General features: G+C 45.0%; 1 protein-coding gene across 1 annotated transcript in view; it reads right to left on the bottom strand.

Annotated features, from left to right (window-relative positions):
* Window positions 1–21,533, bottom strand: part of EYA2 (EYA transcriptional coactivator and phosphatase 2) — a 287,678-nt gene that overhangs the window by 21,565 nt on the left and 244,580 nt on the right. Inside the window, exon 10 of the mRNA XM_061210001.1 lies at window positions 15,144–15,233. Within this exon, the coding sequence (XP_061065984.1) occupies window positions 15,144–15,233 (90 nt within the window). The remainder of the gene's footprint in view (window positions 1–15,143; window positions 15,234–21,533) is intronic.

Raw genomic sequence — 21,533 nt, forward strand, 5'->3', positions numbered from 1 at the left:
GGGCAGGCCTCTCAAAGGATGCCAGCTTCTCACTGCCCAGGGTGCTTCTGGCCTCTCTGGAGTCAGAGTGTGACTATCATGGGCGGGGGGGGGGGGGGTCTGAGCGGGACCACCCGCCCAAGACAGAGGATGGGTTCCTGTGGCCTTGCCATTGGTGAGGCGCAGTGGGGCTGAGGAATTGACACTTTCTGACCCAGAGAAACACCTGCAAAGAGTCTCGTGCAAGGATGTCCAGCATCCCAGTGAGAAACTGCAAACACCTGCAGTTCCCTCGATTGTATCATGGTGGAATGAACTGTGGTATATCCATTCAGGGGAATCCTACCCGGCAGCTCAGAAGAAAGGGGGAGATAGTTATGTTAGCACATGGAAATGTTTCCAAGACATCCTACAGTGCAAAAAGCAGCAGACTGGAGAATGAGACATCCGGTATCACACACGTTGCTATTTATAAAAACCAATTAAAAACAAAACAAGGTGTTATATATGAATGTATCCATATACATAAATGGAAATAGAAAGATCTGGATGCTCACACATCTGACTGGGAACAGTAATTCCATCTGGGAAGGCACTGGCGTTGGGTTAGTGGTCAAAGGAGGCTTTAATCTTACTGAAATGCTTTCTTTCCTTTCCTTTCCTTCCTTCCTCCCTCCCTCCCTCCCTGTTTCCTTCCTTCCCTCCTGCCTTCCTTTACAAGGAGAATATGGACATATATTGCTTTTGAAAAATAAAGTATCTCCCTGGGAGGAGAGGAGAAGGCAGGATCTAACACTGGAGGACAGAGGCCAGCAATATATAGCCTCTGACTGGCTCCCAGTATGCCGGGGTCTGTGCTCAGCACTTCACATAGATTAACGGGGATACTATTGTCATTCATCTTATACAGGAGAAAATGAGGTGAGAGAAGTACAGGAACAGGTCTGTTATGAGCTGAATTGTGTCCCCTCAAAAGGTGTTGCTAGTTCTAACCCCAGTACCTGGGAATGTGACCTTATTTGGAAAGAGGGTCTTCACTGATGATCAAGTTAAGATGGGGTCATGAGGGTGGGCCCTAATCCAATATGACTGATGTCCTGATAAAAAAGGGAAATGGGGACACAGAGACAGGTATGCACACAGGGAGAACATCATGTGACCGTGAGGGCAGAGGTGGAGTGATAGGTCTACAAGCCAAGGAATGTCTTGGAGAAGCTAGGAGAGAGGGGCAAGGAGCAGATTCTCCCTCAGAGCCTTCAGAAGGAGCCAACCCTGCCGACACTTTGATCTTGAACTTCTGGTCTCAAGACCTGCAGGACAGGAAGTTTCTGTTGTTTAATAAGTCACCCAGTCTGGGTACTTTGTTACCGCAGAAAACTTCCGAGGCCATACAGTGAGGGTGAGGAGGAGGCCAGGAGGCTGTCTGCCTCCAGAGCCTGTGCTTGCAAAGACCCATCCATCCTAAGACTAATTTATACAAATGCCTCCTGTGGGCCCGGAACAGCATCAGAGGATGCTTGGGTCAAGAGAGGGGAGGTTTCGGGACTAACCTGACTCTTGTCCTCAAGGTACTTCTTATGTCCCCGGAAAAGAGAGGCTCCCCTGCTGCTCCCACCATGGTCCAAGCCATCATTACCTGCCACCTACACCAGAGGGTGGCAAACTATGACCCGCGGGCTAAATCTGGCTTGCCTGCTGTTTGTGTAAATAAAGTTTTATTGGAACACAGCCATGCTCATTCATTTACATACTGTCTAGGGCTGATTTCGTCCTACAACAGGAGAACTGAGTAGTTGAGACAGAGACAGCCTGAGCCGCAGAGCTTAAAATGTTTACTCTCTGGCTCCTTACAGAAAAAGTTAACTGACCCCTGACTCAGACTATTATAGTCACCTCCTCACTCTCCCTGCTTCTACCCTTGTCTACCCCCATCTTTCCAGCCTAGTCTCCATCCAGCAGCCAGAGGGATCCTGTTAAACCCTAAGTCAGATCCTGTCCCTCCCCTGCTCAGAACCCCATAATGTCTCCCACCTCCCTCCAGGTGAAAGCACAGTCCTCACCATGACTCGGGCCCCACTTGTCTGCACACCCTCCCACTCATCACTCTCCCCCCACCATCTCCCATCCCTCTCACTGCACTGCAGACACAGCAGGCCCTGCTAGTCCTTCAACAACCCTCATGCTCTTGCCCCAGGGCCTTTGCATTTGCTGTTCCTTCTGTTTTGAATGCTTTTCCCTTCTCTTTCCATCTATCAAAAGCCTGTGAAGGTTTGTTGATGTCACTGCCTTTGTAAAAACTGCCCCAACTCTACGCCATGTCAGGACAAATGTTTCTGTGCTTCCACACTTTGTGGGGCCTGTAGGGTTAATCTAGGCCTGATATAATGGCCGATTTCTTCTTTCATCTGCTAAACTGGGAAACCCTAAAGGTAGTGCCTTTTTTTTTTTTTTAAACTGGTTTTTGCAAGGTCAGAGAGTACAGCAGTTAAGAGCACAGACTCTGGGATCTGGGTCAAATTCTGACTCTGCTTACTAACAGAATGGACTTGGATAAGGTACTAATCTTTGTGACTCTCAACTTCCTTGTCTGTAATTGAGCTATAGAATGGTACTGCCCACATAGGGTTTTATAAGGATTGAATGAATCAATACAGGTAAAGCATTTTGAAAAGTCCCTCGCCCACAGAAAATGCCACATACACGTTTGCCTTAATTATCACTAGTATTACTATTTTGATTTCCATAGGCCCAAACTGAATTGAGCTCACCACTGAAAGAGGTTCATGGATGGTCAGCTCTGCTGATGAAGCAATTTAGAAGCAAAGCAGGACATTGCAGTCTTCAGTCCAAATTCCAAAGACACGTCAGGATGCTACACATTAATGCATCTCAGGAAGCGGGGCAGAAGAGAACTAGGGTAGAGACATTCAGTTTCACACGTCCTTGATGTTGTAGTTGGCCTTCAAATGCCCATCCCTGGGCTGCAGTGTCAGCCCCGCTGTTCCCTAGGTGTGTGATCTTGGGAAAGTTACTAGACACCTGTGAGTCTTCAGGTTTTTTTTGTAATAAACTTTTTTTTTTTTTGGCTGCATCGGGTCTTCATTGCTGCGCGCGGGCTTTCTCTCGTTGCAGCGAGCGGGGGCTACTCTTCATTGTGGTGCGCGGGCTTCTCACTGCGGTGGCTTCTCACTGCGGTGGCTTCTCTTGTTGCGGAGCATGGGCTCTAGGCGCATGGGCTTCAGTAGTTGTGGTGCACGGGCTCAGCAGTTGTGGCTCGCGGGCTCTAGAGCGCAGGCTCAGGAGTTGTGGCGCATGGGCTTAGTTGCTCCGTGGCATGTGGGATCTTCCTGGACCAGAGATCAAACCCGTGTCCCCTGCATTGGCAGGTGGATTCTTAACCACTGTGCCACCAGGGAAGTCCCTGTGATAAACTTTTAATTTTAGAATAGTTTTAGATTTACAGAAAAATTGTGAATACAGTAGAGTGTTCCCATATATCCCACACCCAGTTTCTTTTATTGTTAACATCTTATATTCAAATAGTATATTTGTCACAACTAATAAATATCACTATATTATTATTAACTAATGTCAATTCTTTATTCAGTTTTTCTACTGCCATCCTTTTTCTCTTACAGGATCCCATCTGGGGTACCACATTACATTTTGTCGTCTTGTCTCTAGGTTCTTCTGGGTTGTGATAGTTTCTCAGACTTTCCTTGGTTTTAGTGAGTTTAAAGGAGTGCTCGTCAGGTATTTTGCAGAACGTCTCAACTGGGATTTGTCTGATGTTTTTCTCATGGTTAGACTGGAGTTATGGGTTTTGGTGAGGAAGATCACAGAGGTAAAAGTGCCACTCTCATCACTTCACATCAAGGGTACATACTATCAACATGACATCACTGTTGATGTTGACCTTGATCACCTGGCTCAGGTAGTGTTCCTCAGGCTTCTCCACTGTAAAGTTACTCTCCCCCCACCTTTCCATAGTATACTCTTTGGAAGGAAGAAACTATGCAAAGCTCACAGTAAAGGGTAGAGTATCTACATAAATTATTTTGAATTTTTCTGTATGGGAGATTTGTCTGTTCTCCCCCACTTATTTATTCAATCATTTATCTGTGTCAGTATGGACTCATGGGTACTTATTTTATATTTTGGGTTGAATACTATGTTATTTGTTTTAGTACTCAAAGTGTTCCAGCTCTGGCCACTGGGAACCCTTCCCGTCAGCACTTGTGTCCCTTTGACATACCCCATCATCATGGGGTTTTTTGAGCACTTCTTTAGTTTTTGGTACTGTAAGATGCTCCATGTTTATCATGTAACTTCTCTGTCCCAGCCCTAGAATCAGTCACTTCTCCAAGGAGCCCTGGTTCCTTTCACTGGAAAATGGTGTTTTGAAGCCAAGATCTGGATGCTGGGTGTGCTAGTTGCTACAGGAGTGTCATTACTTCTGGGCCCTCTTGGGCAACAGACCAAGGTCTCCAGGATTTAAAAAAAATATTTATTTATTTATTTGGTTGTGCCAGGTCTTAGTTGCAGCAGGCAGGCTCCTTAGTTGTGGCAGGCTCCTTAATTGTGGCTCACGGGCTCCTTAGTTGTGGCTTGCTGGCTCCTTAGTTGCGGCATGCACATGGGATCTAGTTCCCTGGCCAGGGATCGAACCCAGGCCCCCTGCATTGGGAGCGTGGAGTCTTAACCACCGTGCCACCAGGGAAGTCCTGGATTTTTTAAAAATTATGAAATATGGGTAATGCATCCACTTGCAGGTGTGTAACGAGGCATGTGGCTGGCCTAATAAATGATACCGATTATAGTCCAGACCACTCCTTTCACCAGTGTGGAAACTGAAGCTCAGACAGGGCCAAGTGGAACTTACATAAAGGGTCACAGGGCCTGGGTGAAGGTATCTGTGGGATTGCAGGAGCGTCCCATCGTTCATCAGCGATGACAGTGATTTATCCTTTTGTCATGTGCTCAAAGTCCAGATTTAGTTTCAAGGTAACATTAGTCTCCTGAAATGCATGAGAGAGCATCCCACCTTTTCTTTGCCCTGCAGTTTGTGCAGGATGGGATTTATTTATCCTTTCCTTGAATGTTTGGTGGAACTCTTGTTTAAAACGAGCTGGACCTGGTGCCTTTGTTAGAGCTGTACACCTTTTTTTTTTTTTTTTTTAAATTTATTTATTTATTATTTTTGGCTGTGTTGGGTCTTCGTTTCTGTGCGAGGACTTTCTCTAGTTGCGGCAAGCAGGGTCCCCTCTTCATCGCGGTGCGCGGGCCTCTCACTATCGCGGCCTCTCTTGTTGCGGAGCAAAGGCTCCAGACGTGCAGGCTCAGTAGTTGTGGCTCACGGGCCTAGTTGCTCCGTGGCATGTGGGATCCTCCCAGACCAGGGCTCGAACCCGTGTCCCCTGCATTGGCAGGCAGACTCTCAACCACTACGCCACCAGGGAAGCCCAGAGCTGTATACCTTTAACTACGATTTCAATTTCTCATGGTCACTGATTTATTTAAAAATTTTCCCCTTGGGTTAATTTTGATAATTTACATCTTTCTGAAAAGGGTCAACTTCATCCAGGTTTTCAAGTTCATTGGAACAATATTGCTCATGGTATTCTCATAATTAAAAAAAAAAAGAATCTCCCCTGAACCTATAATAATGTCCACCCTTTCATTCTGGATGTTGGTTACTGATCTCTTCTTCTCCCTCTTTTTTTTCTTGTTAATGCTTGCCAAAGGCTTTCTACCTTAATGATCTTTTCAGTTACCAGTTCTTATTAATTTTCCTGGTTTTCTAATTTAAGGCTGTCTGGATCAGCCTTTGCCTGCACCCCATAGGTTTTGATCCTTAGTATTCTCATCATTGCTTGTTTCTGAACAGTAAGCCCGGTGACAAATACCCATCAAAATCCGTTCTGATTATGCTGGTGACAGCCGGGGTTTTCCCAACCTGCTCTGCTGTGGTCTGATCCCATTACTTTTTGTCCTTGGCTGCCTGGAGACACGAATGCAGAAAGGAAATTGTTGACAAATTTGCTTTAGAAAAATGACTCTCATCCAAGCCCAGATGGACTCCCTGCCCACTCCTTCTCCTTCAAGGCAGGTATATTTTAAAAGTGAGAGTGCTTAATGCTGCCTCTAGACTAGCCAGAGAGGGGCCTGCTCCCTGGGAGGGAAACCTGGGCTGTCTTTCTCGTGTTGTTTAAGTGTTTAACTTATCTGAAGAGCACTAAACAGGCTGTGGCCTGTGTTGCATTAATGGTCAGTTGGGCAGAACGTCTTGGAGAGCAGTTCAGTGCTGACACGGTGAAATATTATTCTCCCTGACAGCTCCTGCAGAACCGTAAATCAGATGTTTAGCAATCAGGCCCAGGTGTCAGGCAGGCAGCCACGGCCTGCCCAGATTCCAGCCACTTCTGAGACCCTCCAGCATGATCCTTCCCAAAGCTCTGGCAGCATCTTGAAACGCTCCCCCTCCAGCCCACCCTCCAGCCTGGCCACGCCTGATTCGGGCCAGGGATACCTTCTGTCAAAACCTTTAGGTTGATCTTGTTTCTTATGAAGGACTCTTTTCTTCCATCCACTCTGTGGACCTGTATTCCTTCTCCAATTCACTGTTCATCTCAAAACTGTATCTTTGGGACTTCCCTGGTGGCGCAGTAGTTAAGAATCCACCTGCCAATGCAGGGGACACGGGTTCCATCCCTGGTCTGGGAAGATCCCACATGCCGCGGAGCAACTAAGCCCATGTGCCACAACTACTGAGCCTGCGCTCTAGAGCCCGCAAGCCACAACTACAGCACCTGTGCGCCTAGAGCCCATGCTCCACAACAAGAGAAGCCACCGCAATGAGAAGCCTGCTCACTGCAACGAAGAGTAGCCCCGGCTCGGGGCAACTAGAGAAAGCCCGCGCACAGCAACTAAGACCCAACGCAGCGAAAAATAAATAAATAAATAAAAAATTGTATCTTCCGTGAAAGATAAACGTCCCAGCCTAGAAGTCAGCTTGGCCTGGGATCAGATCTCCACTCTACTCTTACTAGCTCTGTGACCCCTGAAAAATGACCTCCCTGGGCTTCATTCTTCATATGTAAAACAGAGATTAAAAAAAAAAAAATCTCCCTTTCCATGGTACTTGTGAGATTTCAGTGAGAAAATACACATGTGATGCTTGGCACAGGGTAAGAGCTCAATACGTGTCAGCCCTGGGCAAGTTAACCTCTCCGTGCCTCAGTTTTCCCATCTCTGAAATGGGGATACGTAACAGTATCTACCTTCTGTGACTGTTGGAAAGGTTAAATGAAGGCATGCAGGTGAGCCCTTCGGGCACTGCCTGGCACACAGTGAGCTCTCAGGACATGTCAGCTGTCGCTGTGATTGGGTTTATTATTCTCACCTGTGCCCCCCACTCGGCTCCAACCTCAGTCCACATCCTTCTTTCTAGAAATGCATTCAGATCCTTTGTTTATTGCTTTGTTCCCCTTGCAGGGGGGAAGAGAAGGTGCCGTAGTAGTTTAGTGTGGTTTAGGTTGCTGTTATTTGTGTGACTTTTGTTTTGCATATACGATGTGAAGATGACATGATAATTCACGGAGGAGTTTTTCATCTTTGTCTTCTTCGTTTACACTGGGAATTTCTCCTCCTCTTGCTGTCAGACCTTGCTCATCTTCCTCCAGGCTTCCTGGCTGCACCAATCCTCCCTGCTCTCCTTTTCCCTTTGAACCCACTGTCTACAGCACTGTAGAGTCTAGATTTCCTGTTGGGAATCTTCTTTCTCAGCCAGATGGCAATCGTTCTCCTGGGGGAGGCAGCACAGCACAGTGGATAAGTGCAAGGGCCCTGGAGCCAGGCTGCCTGGGTCTGAATACTGCCACTGCCAACTGTGTGACTTTGGGTTGTTCGCTTAACCTCTCTGTGCCTCAGTTTCTTCATATGTAAAATGGGTGTTATGGACTGAGTGTTTGTGTCCTCCCCAAATTCATATGTGGAAGCACAAACACTCAGGTGGCTGTATTTGGAGAGGGGGCCTCTAAGGAAGTAATTAAGGTTATGTGAGGTCATAAGGGTGGTGCCCTGATCTGATAGGATTAGTGTCCTAATAAAAAGAGACAGCAGAGCTGGCTAGCACATGCTTTTTCTCTCCCTTTCTCTCTCCCTCTCCTTGTACACACACTGAGGAAAGGCCATGTGGAGACATAGTGAGAAGGTGGCCTCTACAAGCCAGGAAGAGAGCTCTCACCAGAAACCACATTTGCCAGCCCCTTAATCTGGGACTTCTAGCCTCTAGAATGGTAAGAAAATTAATTTCTGTTGTGTTAAGCCATACAGTCTGTGATGTTTTGTTATGGGAGCCTGAGCAGACTGAGACAATAGCGATAATAATAGTGAAGATTAAACAAGTTAATACATGTGAACTGCACAAAACAGTGCCTGGTACCTAGTAAGTGTTCAGTAAATGTCAGCTGTGATTACTGTTACTATTATTATTATTATTATTATCATCACCATCCTAACTGAAAATGTAGGTCATGTCTTACAAATTTAGGGTTTCAGAGCTTCACTGTCTCATAGAACTTTCTACAATGAGTACAATGAGGTAAATGTTCTGTCCAATATGATAGCCACCAGCCACATGTGGCTAATTACATTAAAATTATTTAAAATTAAACACAATTAAAAATTCAGTGCCTCGGTCGCACTAGCCATATTTCAAGTGCTCAATAACCACATGTGGCCAGTGGTTACTGTATTGGACAGTGCAGAATAGAACACAGACATCCCTAGGGCTCTAGAGCATTGGCTTTCAAGTGGTTTTGACTGTGACCTTCCGTAAGAGATACATTCTCTATCACACAGAGATTTAAATTACTGAAACATAATTGATATCACTGAGACAATTTCTCAAACAATGTTCACCACTACTATTTGTGATGCAGCCTATCATACCCCTTTCAATCAACTTTCCTTTTTAAATGTTTAAAACCGTAGCTTCTAATTATTAGGGAAACATAAACTACAATGAGGTATCACCTCACACTGGTCAGAGTGGCCATCATTAAAGAGTCTACAAATAACAAATGGTGGAGACGGTGTGGAGAAAAGGGAACCCTCCTACACTGTTGGTGGGAATGTAAATTGGTGCAGCCACGATGGAGAACAGTATGGAGGTTCCTTAAAAAACTAAAAATTGAGTTGCCATATGATCCAGCAATCCCACTCCTGAGCATGTATCGCAGAAAACTCTTAATTTGAAAAGACACATGCACCCCAATGTTCACTGCAGCACTATTTACAACAGCCAAGACATGGAAGCAACCTAAGTGTCCATCAACAGATGAATGGATAAAGAAGATGTGGTACATATATACAATGGAATACTACTCAGCCGTAAAAAAGAATGAAATAATGACATGGTGCAGCAACATGGGTGGACCTAGAAATTATCACACTAAGTGAAGTAAGTCAGACACAGAAAGACAAATACCATATGATATCACTTATACGTGGAATCTAAAATATGACACAAATGAACTTATTGACAAAAGAAAAACAGACTCACAGACATATTGATAGAAAACAAACATATAGTCACCAAAGGGGAAACGGGGGGATAAATTAGGAGTTTGGGATTAACAGATACACACCACTATATATAAATTAAACAACAAGGATTTATGTATAGCACAGGGAACTATATTCAATATCCTGTAATAAACCATAATGGAAAAGAATATGAAAAAATATATCTGTATAACCGAATCACTTTGTTGTACACCAGAAACTAACACAACATTGTGAATTAACTATACTTCAATAAAACAAACAAACAAACAAAAAATAAAACCTTAGTTTCATCCTAAGCAATATCACCTATGAAATCACTGGCATAATGTGCTAGTCATTTTCCCCCTAAAACACTAATAAGAGAAAAACTGTAAGTTTAACAAAAAAAATTTTTTTCAAGTAAAAGCAAGTTACATGAAGCCTGGATTGTGCTGTACGCTAGGTGATCCATAAATATGGTGCAGCTGATTGACTACTCTCAAGGGCTTGGTGCAGTTTCTCAACGGGGTGCCCCTGGCATTTTGCGTGGAATCATTCCTCGTTGTACAAGGCTGTACAAAGTACTGGGTTATGTGGCATCCCTGGCCCCGACTGCTAGGAGCCAACAGTTCTTCCCCTTCGTGTGATAATCCACACTTCCCTCCCATTTCCAAACTCACCCTCCCCCACTTGACGATAATGAGGTTGCAGACATGGAGAGCCTGCTCTCTGAGAACGAGGGAAGACGGGAAAGCGAGGACGGGGCTGTCCCTCGCCTGAATCTGCCCTGCTTTCCCCCACTCACCTCTTCACGCAGGGGCCACGAGGATGGATGGCATCGCCTCCCCCGCTGCACACTGAGCCCCGAAATCAAACCCAAGAGGACTGTGCTCCCGGGCACCTCCACTCAGCCGGGTCCGGCCTGGCTTTGGCAGTGGCACATGCGCAGTTCAGTGAGCCCGAGGATGCTTTCATGAGCTCCCAAGCGGCAGGTGTGTGAATTTCAATCAAACCTCCACCCTTGCTCCACAACCCAGCTGACATTTCAGATGAGGGTCCTCTGCCCTGGATTTTACTGCAAAAGAAGTAGCTCTCGCACAAAGGCAAGTTGGCCGGATAATTGTCAATATGTATGCCCAAACTCCAGCAACTGGCTGTCATTTAGGGCCAGGTTGCTCACTACTGTCATAATCTTTGCTCTATCTCTGCATTACATGTATTGTTACTGAATTATGGTAAAATCGGGGATTGGGCAACCTAGTTACCTTTTCTAGCTCATCATACAATAAACATATGATTTAAATTAAACAATTTGCCCCTGTACCATGTAAACCCCCCTTGCACAGTCCCAGTGGCACATGCAGCCCTCTGGTGGGGAGGCCCATCTCTTGGGCATGTACCGTGTGCCAGGCTCTCTGCTGACTGCTTCCGTGTATCTCCCATCATCCTGACGACCCTGGAAGTTAGGAGCTTTTCTTCTACCCATTTAACAGATGAGGAAACTGAGGTTCAAGGAGGTGGAGTGACTTGCACAGGTCACATAGCCAGGAGATGGTGGAGCCAGGACTCAAAGGCAGACTGAACTGATTAGCAGACACTTGCCCTAAACTCTGGACACGCATCCCTAAAGTCCTGAGATACAGCTGAACTTGGCACCTACTTTGTCTCTGACCAATCCTCCTCATGGAATCCCTGCCCCATGAGCACTTGCACCTTTCAGTCCGGGAACCGATCTAATGCAAACACCTGCTTCTACCATTGCCCCTTTTGGTCTGTTCTCCACCCGGCAGCCAGAGGGAGCCTCTGAACGGTGAGTCAGGTCATGTTGCTCCCCTGCTCTAAATCCTCCAATAGCTTCTGGTCACTGTTAGAATGTTACCCAGAGCCTTATGATGGCCCAGAGGCCCCAAGTGATCTGTCTCCCCTCTCCCAAACTGCCCTCCACCGTCCTTCCTGCTCTTTTGCTCTAGCTGCACTGGGCTCTCCTTCCTGTTCCTGGAACTTGCCAACTCTGACCACGCCCCAGGGGCTCTGCACTGCTGTTTTCTCTGTCTGGCACACTCTCTGCCTAGATGCCCACATGGTCCTCTCCCTTACCTCCTTCAGGTCTCTGCTCCAATGTCACAGAAGCCTTACCTGGTTATACCAAGTAAAATAGTCCCTGGGACCATCTCCTCCGGCTCTGCTGGTCTCTCTTTGGAACACTTTATCTGACATTTTATATTCAATTGTTTATGGTCTGCTTCCCCAACTGGAAGGTCAATGCCTCCAGGGTGGGGGAATCTTGCTGTGTTGTTTATTCGTTTTTTGTTTTTTTGCCACTGAATCCACAGCACTTAGAGCAGGGCCTGGTGAATGCTAAACTCTCCATAAATCGCTGCTGCTTGTGGGAGCTGATCTCCTTATTTAGAGATGGCACTGCAGGCTCAGAGCAGAAAGGGATCTGACTTTGTTCCCTAAACCCCATCATCTGACCATCCATGCAGGAGCCAGGCTCCAGCCCCGAAGGGCCTCCCTGGGGAGCTCCACCAGGCTGCCCTTCAGATTTTGACGGGGGCTCCCTGCACCAGCAAGCAATATGTTTTCACTTGTGTCTTAACTTCTGCATCGTATAACACGGTTTCAATTCTGCTGAGGTGCCCTCGGGGCTTCTGGCACTGGGGACATTTTGGAATAAAATGTAGAGAGTAAAAACAAACTGGCTTGTTTTTACTGAGTAGCTCCAGCTGGTAATTAAGATCCTTTTCCAAGAGGTGCGACTTTGACTTTGGGGTCAGCGAGGAACAGCAGATGGGGCAAGGTTCTGAAGACATGGGCTTGAACACACAGCAGTCCAAAAAATACCTGGCTCTGAGCCTCAGGTTCAACCAAGACGGACAAAGTGCTTACTATGTGTCTACCACCTTCACTGCGTGAGAGCTTCAAACTCGTGTTATCTGCCTGTTGATTTGGTATTTCACTGGGGTGTCCCAGACATCTCCGACCTCATGTGCCCACAACAGAAGGATGGATTCTCCCATCTTCCCTGTGTTGCCCATCACAGAGAACAGCACCATCACCCAGGTCAGGCCAAGCCCAGGAGCCTCTCTTGACTGCTCTCTCCTCTCACCTCCCACATCCAACCCGTCGGCAAGGCCTCTCAGCTTTCCTGCCATTCTCCCGGGGCCCACGTCTTCTTCCCATCTTGATCCAACCCATTTTTCGTCTTTTGCTTGGAAGTATCTCTTTGCTGGTCCCCCTGTCTCTACCTTTCCCGTCCTACTGCCTGATCTCCATGCAGCAGCCAGAGTGGTCATTTTAAAACATAAATCAGGTCACGTGGCTCTTCCCGTTTCATGCTCCCTCGCCCCATGGTTGTCCAACTCTGATGTCTATGGCTCGTGTCTGGCTCACGCCTCCCTCTCCAGACTCATCCCTCCCAGCCGCCCCCTTGCTTTCACTCACTCACTGCACTCACCTGTCCTTCTTGCCGATCCTTGATGACGTCACACTAGTTCTCACCTCAGGGCCTTTGCACCTGCTGATCCCACCTCCCTTGGTCTCCACCTGGCTGGCTCCTGTCATCATTCAGGCCTCGGCTCAAGTGCCACGTCCTCGAGATGGCTTCCCTGACCCCCTCGAGAATGCTGTTCCCCTACCCTACTCCCTCACCCACAACACTCACTATCACATCTGATTGTTTTATTTTCTTCACGTCCTTTTCACTACCACAAGCATGCTTGTTTATGGATTTGTTTGGCTGTTTACTGCCTGGTCCCTGGGGATTCAGGGTGAATCAGACAGACATGGTCCCTCCTCGCACAAAAGTGACATTCTAAGCAGGAGACAGGGAAAAACTACATCTACCCTGAACTTTTCAGCTACAAGGGCCAATAATTTCCATTTTTTGCTAAAGCAAGTTGGGTTTTGCTATGTGCAATCAGCTGAGTCTTTACTACATTAGGCTCCATAATACCTGCTGAATTCAATTGCCATGTTTTTTTTTTTAATTTAAAAATTTAATTTTAAGTTCTCTCTCTCTCTTTTTTTCCCCCCAAGACATAAGAGGACTCTGTAAAGGGAGCTTGCACATTGCTTTTGGCTAAAGAGATAGTTTTGGGCCTTTTTGCTACTGGCATTCTCCACTACTCCAAAGCTCTCTTTCTTTCTCAGCAAGTTTTTTAAAAAATTTAGTTATTTATTTAGGCTGTGCCGGGCCTTAGTTGCGGCATGCAGACTCTTGGTTGCCGCATGCATGCAGGATCTAGTTCCCTGACTAGGGATTGAACCCCGGCCCCCTGCATTGGGAGCATGGAGTCTTACCCACTGGACCACCAGGGAAGTCCCCTTCCTCAGCAAGTTTCTACCTCAATCCTCTCTTTGAAAAAGATGTTGGGCAGAGAGCATCAATCTCATTTCATAGATGGGAGGACTGAGGCCCAAACGGCTTGCCGAGACTGGACGGAACACAAGATCGATCATTTCAGCAAGGATTTCCCTTTCTGGACTCTAGGACTGCAGACTGGGAAGGAAACTCTGTATCTTTTCCGGACGATAAATGAGTAATGCTCTCAGTTGGCCAGGACAGATTTGGAATTTATAGCCTTCATATTACTACTTCACAGTTGAGTACCCAGGGATTTTCCAGATTCTAAGAAAAAAATATTCCTACTAGGATAAATAGAATTGTTCTTTTACATGCAGTTTTATTTTAGGTTGCCTTTATTTTTCAATCTGTTAAACCAATAACGAGAATATAATTTACAAAGCTAGAAGATTCCCACATTAATCCTCTTATCAACCAAAAAAACTTTCCTCACCTTGGAGAAAGAAAGCTGCTTGCTCTTTCATTAGGGGTAAGTAGTGCACTGCATTTCCCTCCTTGCTTTGTCTACCAGGAAGCTCAGAGAGACTCAACTGCTGTAGTTAGCCTGAGCCAGATTTTTTCTGGTACAATGCCTCACCCTTATTCATTACATGGCTTTCAATTCCTTTGCCTTTGCTTTAGTAGCTCTATTTTAAATATGTTTTCTATTTGAAATTCTTCCCCAATCTTTCTGACACAGGCTGGGTATAAACAAACAAATTAAATTTATTTCTGAAGCTGCTCTCCCCCTTTTTCCTATCTCCCTTGCTACTTGCGTAGGGGCACAGGAGCAGATACTTTAAATCCGTGCGGTCCCACCGCTCACTCTCTCTCTCTCTCTTTGTAAAACATGTTTTCAGGAGAATGTAAATTGTTTTTAAAAGCTTCCATCCTGGCCCACTGCTAATTATTCCTGACCCAGGAGGATCTGTACTAATTTGCCTTAATAAACTTTATTAAATAGCAAATTTCAGGAGGAAGAAACTACACAGCCTTGATTGGATTAGTAAAACTGCCAGTGGACATCACCACTAGAGCAGAGAGAAAAGCCCATTAACCATAGAGAGGGAAGGTGGGGAGAGAATCCGGTCAAGTGTGTTTCCAATAAGCCATGGCTGGCCACAGCTTTGTGCCTTCTTGGGGGTTGTGAGTAAAAGTTTCTAGCCTCCAAACGAAAAAGGAAAAAGGCAGTGTCTCTGCCCCCAAACCAGATACAGGTGATTAAATACAGCGACTATGGAATGAAATGAGCAATCAAGCAATTCCAAACCTCCAGGTCATTGAAGAACAGATGTGTATCTGCGAGGTTGAAGATCATTTCTTCCATCATGAGGCCGATGCGCACGGACGCCGTGGTGTCCTGTTAGGAAGAAGCAGAGAAAAGCGCAAGTAAGTGGAGTCACTGTCGTCTCAGCCTCCTCTCCTCCCGGCCCACCCCTGAATGGCGGATCTGGTCTGTCCTCATCTGCGCGCCTAGCACACGGCCTAAGATGTGTCTCCGGGTGGGGTCAGGGTGATAATGTTGCACAGCTTCTGAGATTTCACTTCTACTTTTTCATCATTTCTATTTACCCTCGTCAGTGTTTAAATCTCCCCCCCACAAATATGCCCCTGGAATGGCAACTGTTCAGTGTTGCAAGAACCAGAAATGGCTGTAGGAAAGGAGAGCCTCTTGGAGAATGTGTGTTTCCAGGGAGGCCTGAGAGATTTCAGGGAAAGCAGTATAAACTATGTATAAACTACTGGGAGAGCTGGGATGTTGGTTCTCTCCTTACAACAATCGCTCTATGGCTATAGCCCTCCTCCTCCGGCTATTTAAAAAAACACTTCTTTCTAACAAGAGAGGATTAACTACGAAAACAAACATATAAACAAAACCCACTGTAGGGGACTTCCCTGGTGGTGCAGTGGTTGAGAATCCGCCTGCCAATGTAGGGGACCCAGGTTCGATCCCTGGTCCAGGAAGATCCCACATGTCGCAGAGCAACTAAGCCCGTGTGCCACAACTACTGAGCCTGCGGGCCACAACTACTGAGCCCATGCGCCACAACTACTGAAGCCCATGCGCCTAGAGCCCGGGCTCTGCAACAAGAGAAGCCCCCATAATGAGAAGCCCACACACTGCATTGAAGAGTAGCCCCCGCTCTCTGCAACTAGAGAAAGCCCGCGTGCAGCAACGAAGACCCAATTCAGCCAAACCAAACCAAACAAAGAAATCACTGTAGTACATCCATACCCGGGAAAATGAGGCAGCCATTAAAAAAATGGAGTAATGCTAGAACTCCTGACGTGAAAGAATCATCCAGAAAAATAGTATTAAGGAACAAAGGCAAGATGTATCACAGTATAGTGTGTAAAACACAGTGTACAATAAAAGGGTCCATTCTCTCTCCCTCTGTCTCTGTCTCTCCTTCTCTTTTCTATACACATAGCATGTAGACTGCATTACTCTTTACCCATATTTGGGGTCCCTTCCTGAAAAGCTTCTCCCCGTAGGAAGATGATATACACCAGGGGCTGGCAAACTACGGCCTGAGGGCCAGATCTGGCCTGCTGCCTGTTTTTGAATGGCTCACGAGCTAAGAGTGAATTTTACATTTTTGGACAGTGTATTGTCTACGGTTGCTTTTGTGCTTTGAAGGCAGAGGTAAGTAGTTGTTACAGATCCTTACAGATCCTAAAATACTGACTATCTGGCCCCCTGCAGAAGAAGGCTGCTGGCCCCTGATATAGATGCTCCCTGTTGAACTCAGATGTGACCACATGACTTGCTTTGGCCAATGAAATGTGAGCAGAAGTTATGTTTTGCTTCTGCTTGGAAGCTTTAAGAGCTAGTGCATGGTTCACCATGCTCTCTTCCCACTTCACAAGGCTAAATGTTCCAGATAAAAGCTACTCGGTTAGCTTGGGTTCCAGAGTAAAGATGATGAGAGTCAGAGCTGCAACAGAACACAATGGACACGTACTGTAAATAAGAAGTAGATGAGATTGTAAAGCAATTATACTCCAGTTAAAAAAAAAAAGAAGTAGATGAGATTTGGGGGATGTTTGTTACTGCAGCATAACCTCACCTATTCCAACTGATACACGTGGAAAATATGGAGCATATGGCACATAATGGTTCTCAACCCGGGCTGCACACTGTGATGATCTGAGGAGCATTTAAAAATCCTGATGCTCAGGCCATACCCCTGATCAATAAAATCAGAATGGCTGAGGGTGGGATCTAGGCACCAGAAAAGTTTAAAGCTCCCCACTTGATTTCAATGTGTAGTCAAGGTTAAGAACCACTGGTCTAAAAGGAGAGACAACACTTAGTAATATTCCTGGTTGATATCTATTAAGTGCTTTCTCTGTGCCACTCTCTAAGTATTAACTCATTTAATCCCCACCACACTCTTTGAGGTGAGCACTAGTATTTTCCTATTTCATAGATGAGAGCACTGAGGCTCACCAAGTAACTTGCTCAGGGCCACACAGCTAGCAAGTGCTGGGATTTGAAGCCAAGTTATCTGGTTCCAGAGCAATACTGCTTCAGAGGAGGCTTTGGAGGGGCCAGGACTGGGAGAGGAGTAAAGGGGGCCTTGACCTGTCACTCCATACACTTCTTTTCCCCGTTGAATTTTTTTACTGGGAGGCTGCATTACTTCTATTATAAAAATAAATAATGAATGACATAAACCCTTCTTGACCCTTAAAAAAAAAAAGGAAAAAACCCGTAGCTGGTGATCTCAGCTTCACACACACAACTGTGAAGAATCAAGCCCAGGAACGCAGCCATTAGGTGAAACATCTCATTAGGGCCCCAACAGCCAAAGCTTAGCACTCCGGATCCTGGCTGGAAGTCGCAGGGTACAGCGCTCCATGAATAACGAAGAGAAAATGGGGAAAACAAACTTTTCAGGGCCAAGCAGGGAATCGTTGTGTGACCTGGCAAAAGGGTTTGGGGGTGTTTCCACGCATTACTCATACCCAAACCATTTCACCTCTGCAGGATTGCACATTCTTTCTTGGCGAGGCTGTTTGTATACCTAACCACCTGTGCCCAGCCCTCCATGTACTAGACAGGAAGCAAGAAGAAGGGGCCATCCAGACTTATCCTCTGAAAGGATTTATTCAGAAAAATGTCAAGTCCCATGTCAGCACACAAAACAGGAAAAGTAATTATTGTAGACAAAATGGCTTACCTATGACAAGTATTTGCATAGTTAGAAGAAGCCAAATCCTCTCTATTGATAAAGCTGAAATTATGACTTACTGATATTGGGAGGATGTGAAGAGAAAGTCTGCATGTGTGTGATAAAGGCAAGGGTGAGAAAAGAGAGCTAAAGTCTTAACTTCCAGTTTGGGAAGCCAGAGACCATGCCTAAAACAGAAAAACAAAAAAATCAAGATGTGGTCACAGAAGCAGGTTACTTAGAAATTTGGAGGTGAAGACCCAAAGAATCAGCAAGAGTTGAGAGTTGTTGCCTCTGCGCAGAAAGACAGGGTGGGGTTGGGGGAAAGTCGCTAGGGACTGCTGTTTTTCGTAATTCTTTCCTTTGGAGAGCTCTATGGGTTTTAAACTCTATGCATATATTTCTTGGATTAAAAGAAAACTAAATTAAAAATAAAAGGAAACATACTCAAGTAATATTACCCTACAGTACATATTAAACTGGAGAAAGACCCATACATGTGAACAAGGGACATGTAAAAAGATGTTCATTACAGAACTGTCTGTAAATAGCAAAAGTTCGGAAACAATTTAGCTGTCCAGCCAAAGGAAATTAGAGAAATAAAATGTAGAATATTCATACAATGGAAAACTAAACTCAATGGAAAGAAATGAACCAGACCTCCATGTATTACCAAGGACACATCAAAAAAAAAAAAATATTGAGTGAAAGCAACAGTTTTCTGAAAGTTATATACTGCATGTTATTACCATTTACTAGAAACATATACAATGTTACTACATATTTTCCATGGGCACTTATATATTTGTAAATATCTGCAAGGATATACCCAGAGTCAGAACAGCAATTACTTGTGGAAAGCAGAGAGGAGGAGACAGAGGAGTTCGAGGAGATGATCAAAGTGAACTTTAGTATTATCCAGTATATTCTAAATGTTTTTTAAAGAGAAGGGATTCAAGCATTTCTTGTATAATTAAAAATTGAAACAAAAACTTAAAGACACCCAAAAGTTTCTGAGGAGAACCTTTAGAATACCTAACTATTCCCTAAGCATTCTCTTATTTCAGCTTTTCCTAAAATCTGCTTGCATGCTGCCTATTAGATTGTTTTGAACTATGTAGGGGGGACCTCTTTTCAAGACACTTGATAAAAACTAGTTGTGCTGGGGTGGAAAAGTCTGGAATAGCCCATGAAAAGCACAACTGTCCCAGGGGTTAAGTAACACAAAGTGTTACTCTGGGCCAGACCACTCTCTCCAAGGAGAAAACGTTTTTTCAGGGTTGGAAAGACTGAGAAACAAAGAAAAAAAAAATAGTGGACGCTCAGCATTAATTAATGTGAAAGACAGCTGGAGTGAGGACAGGATGACAGACATGGGTTTCATCTCATGCTGCCCGCTGAATGCGCCCCTAATATGCTCTATAAACACATCACCCTGGTCTGTTGGCTTAAGTTACCCTGTGCAGCTTGGAGCGGGAGGACGCGCTATCTGACCCAGCACATCTCCCAGTCAAAGAAAGCCTAAAACATGGGAGCCTTCATGCCATGTTCTTCAGCTAATAAAAGGCTATAGGCTAACACTGCAGGGAGGACTAAATGAGGCAGCACACGTGTAAACCCCTAGCCCAGGGCCCGGTATGCAGCAGGCACTCCCCAAGCGTTGGTTATTGTCAAAATCCCCCAGTCCACTTCCTCACCCCCTTAAGCAAAGAACCTGCTTCTGTAAACCCAGCAGGAACACCCCAAATCAGATGGTACTTTATTAAAGATGTGTTTTATGAAAGTACCATCTCACATGAAAACCATTTTCTTAATCACTACATAATCTTTGGATTAAAAAAAAATCAGTGGTTAATTTCCTAAACAAGCAACAGCAGAAACAGATTGTGCTTAAAAAAACAATCCATTTAAACCAGAATGGAGAACTGAGAAAAGGGGAGTTTTTCCAAAACAGGCTTCGATTTGTAAATTGTCTGTCGAAAGGACTGTGCTGGGAGCTGGTGGGGTTCGGGAGGATGGAATGTCATCTTTGTCTGACTCAAGAGTTTGTGGGTGGCTCTCTCCCCGTGAAGGTACAAATCAGAATAAGGCGCTGCAGATTTTTTCAATGTGCTCTAATGTTCTACAGATTTGTCAGGGTTCAGTTTTGATGGTGGCGAGGTGGGCTACGCACGCATTCATTTAGGAGGCTGATGAGGATGCTTTGAGCGTTGGAACCCGCCCCCCCCCCCACCCCGAGACAGATGCTGTAGACCTGGATGCAGCTCTGTAACCTAATTATCACGCATTCTTGGTGAGGTTCTCTTAATTAGAGGAGGATGGTGAGGACATTCACCATATGGGCCGCTCTGAGATCTGCCTTGTAGATCAGTTAAGTTATTTTGTGATGTATGGCTGTATTTCCTGGATGGAGCGGAGAGGGTAAGTCTTTCCTAAAACGAAATTAATCTGATGTCAAACAAACCTGAATGAAGAAAACGGCATGTGGATTCCTGGAGGTTTCAAATCTGAATCAACTTTGCATTAATTTAGATGATGGCAATTGTTTTCTGTCAAGTGCCTCCATCACTCCCAAATACACAAGCTCTCCAATTTAAGCCATATTCTTAAGAGGTCTACTTCCCAATCCCTGTGGATTAGGAAGCAACCATTTTCATTTCAAAAGGAGTCCAAGTTTTTAACCGAAAAGTTGTTTTTAATGAATCACAACTCTATTTGTCCAATAAAGAATTTCCTTTGCTGAATTTTCCAAGTTTTCTATTTTAAGCACGTAACGCTTTTGTAGCAGATGGTTTAATTCATCATTTAATTCTACCATGTTTAATTCAGAGGTGAGATCCACACACTATTTATTCAGCATCACAACCCTTTGAACAGAAGAAAGGCTCACCCCAAATTCATCTTGAAATCAACTTATATGACTGTGGTCTTTTGTTTTTTTTCACAGCTGGTTGGATAATAATAACAGCCAATCTTTATTGAGTGCTTTGCAGTAAGTTAACAGTGTGGGCTCTGAGCCAGACTGCTTATGTTCAAGTCCAATTCCACCTCTTACCAACTAGATGACCTTGTACAAGTTACCTAATGTCCAGTGCCCCAGTTTCTCATCTGTAAAATGGGGTTACTTAACTCATAGGGTTGTTACAAAGATTAAATGAGCTTTTCAAAGTCTAGGTTATAAACCTGTTAGTGAATATTTACTTTAAATGTCCAGCATTAAAAAAGAAAAAAAGAATAGAAAAAAATACAAGAGAATCCAGGGGTCAGTAAACTGCCTGTTTTTGTAAATAAAGTTTTATTGGAACACAGCCATGCCTATTTGTTCACTTAATGTTTATGGCTGCTTTTGTGCTACAATGGCAGAGTTGATAGTTGCTACAGAGCCTAGCCTAAAGCCTAAAATATTTATCATACTTTCATAGAAAAAGTTTGCCAATCTCTAGAACAGATAACAAAATATCAGAGTACATCATATGCAGTAA

Source organism: Eubalaena glacialis, chromosome 13, assembly GCF_028564815.1.
Source record: "Eubalaena glacialis isolate mEubGla1 chromosome 13, mEubGla1.1.hap2.+ XY, whole genome shotgun sequence".
NCBI lineage: Eukaryota > Metazoa > Chordata > Mammalia > Artiodactyla > Balaenidae > Eubalaena > Eubalaena glacialis.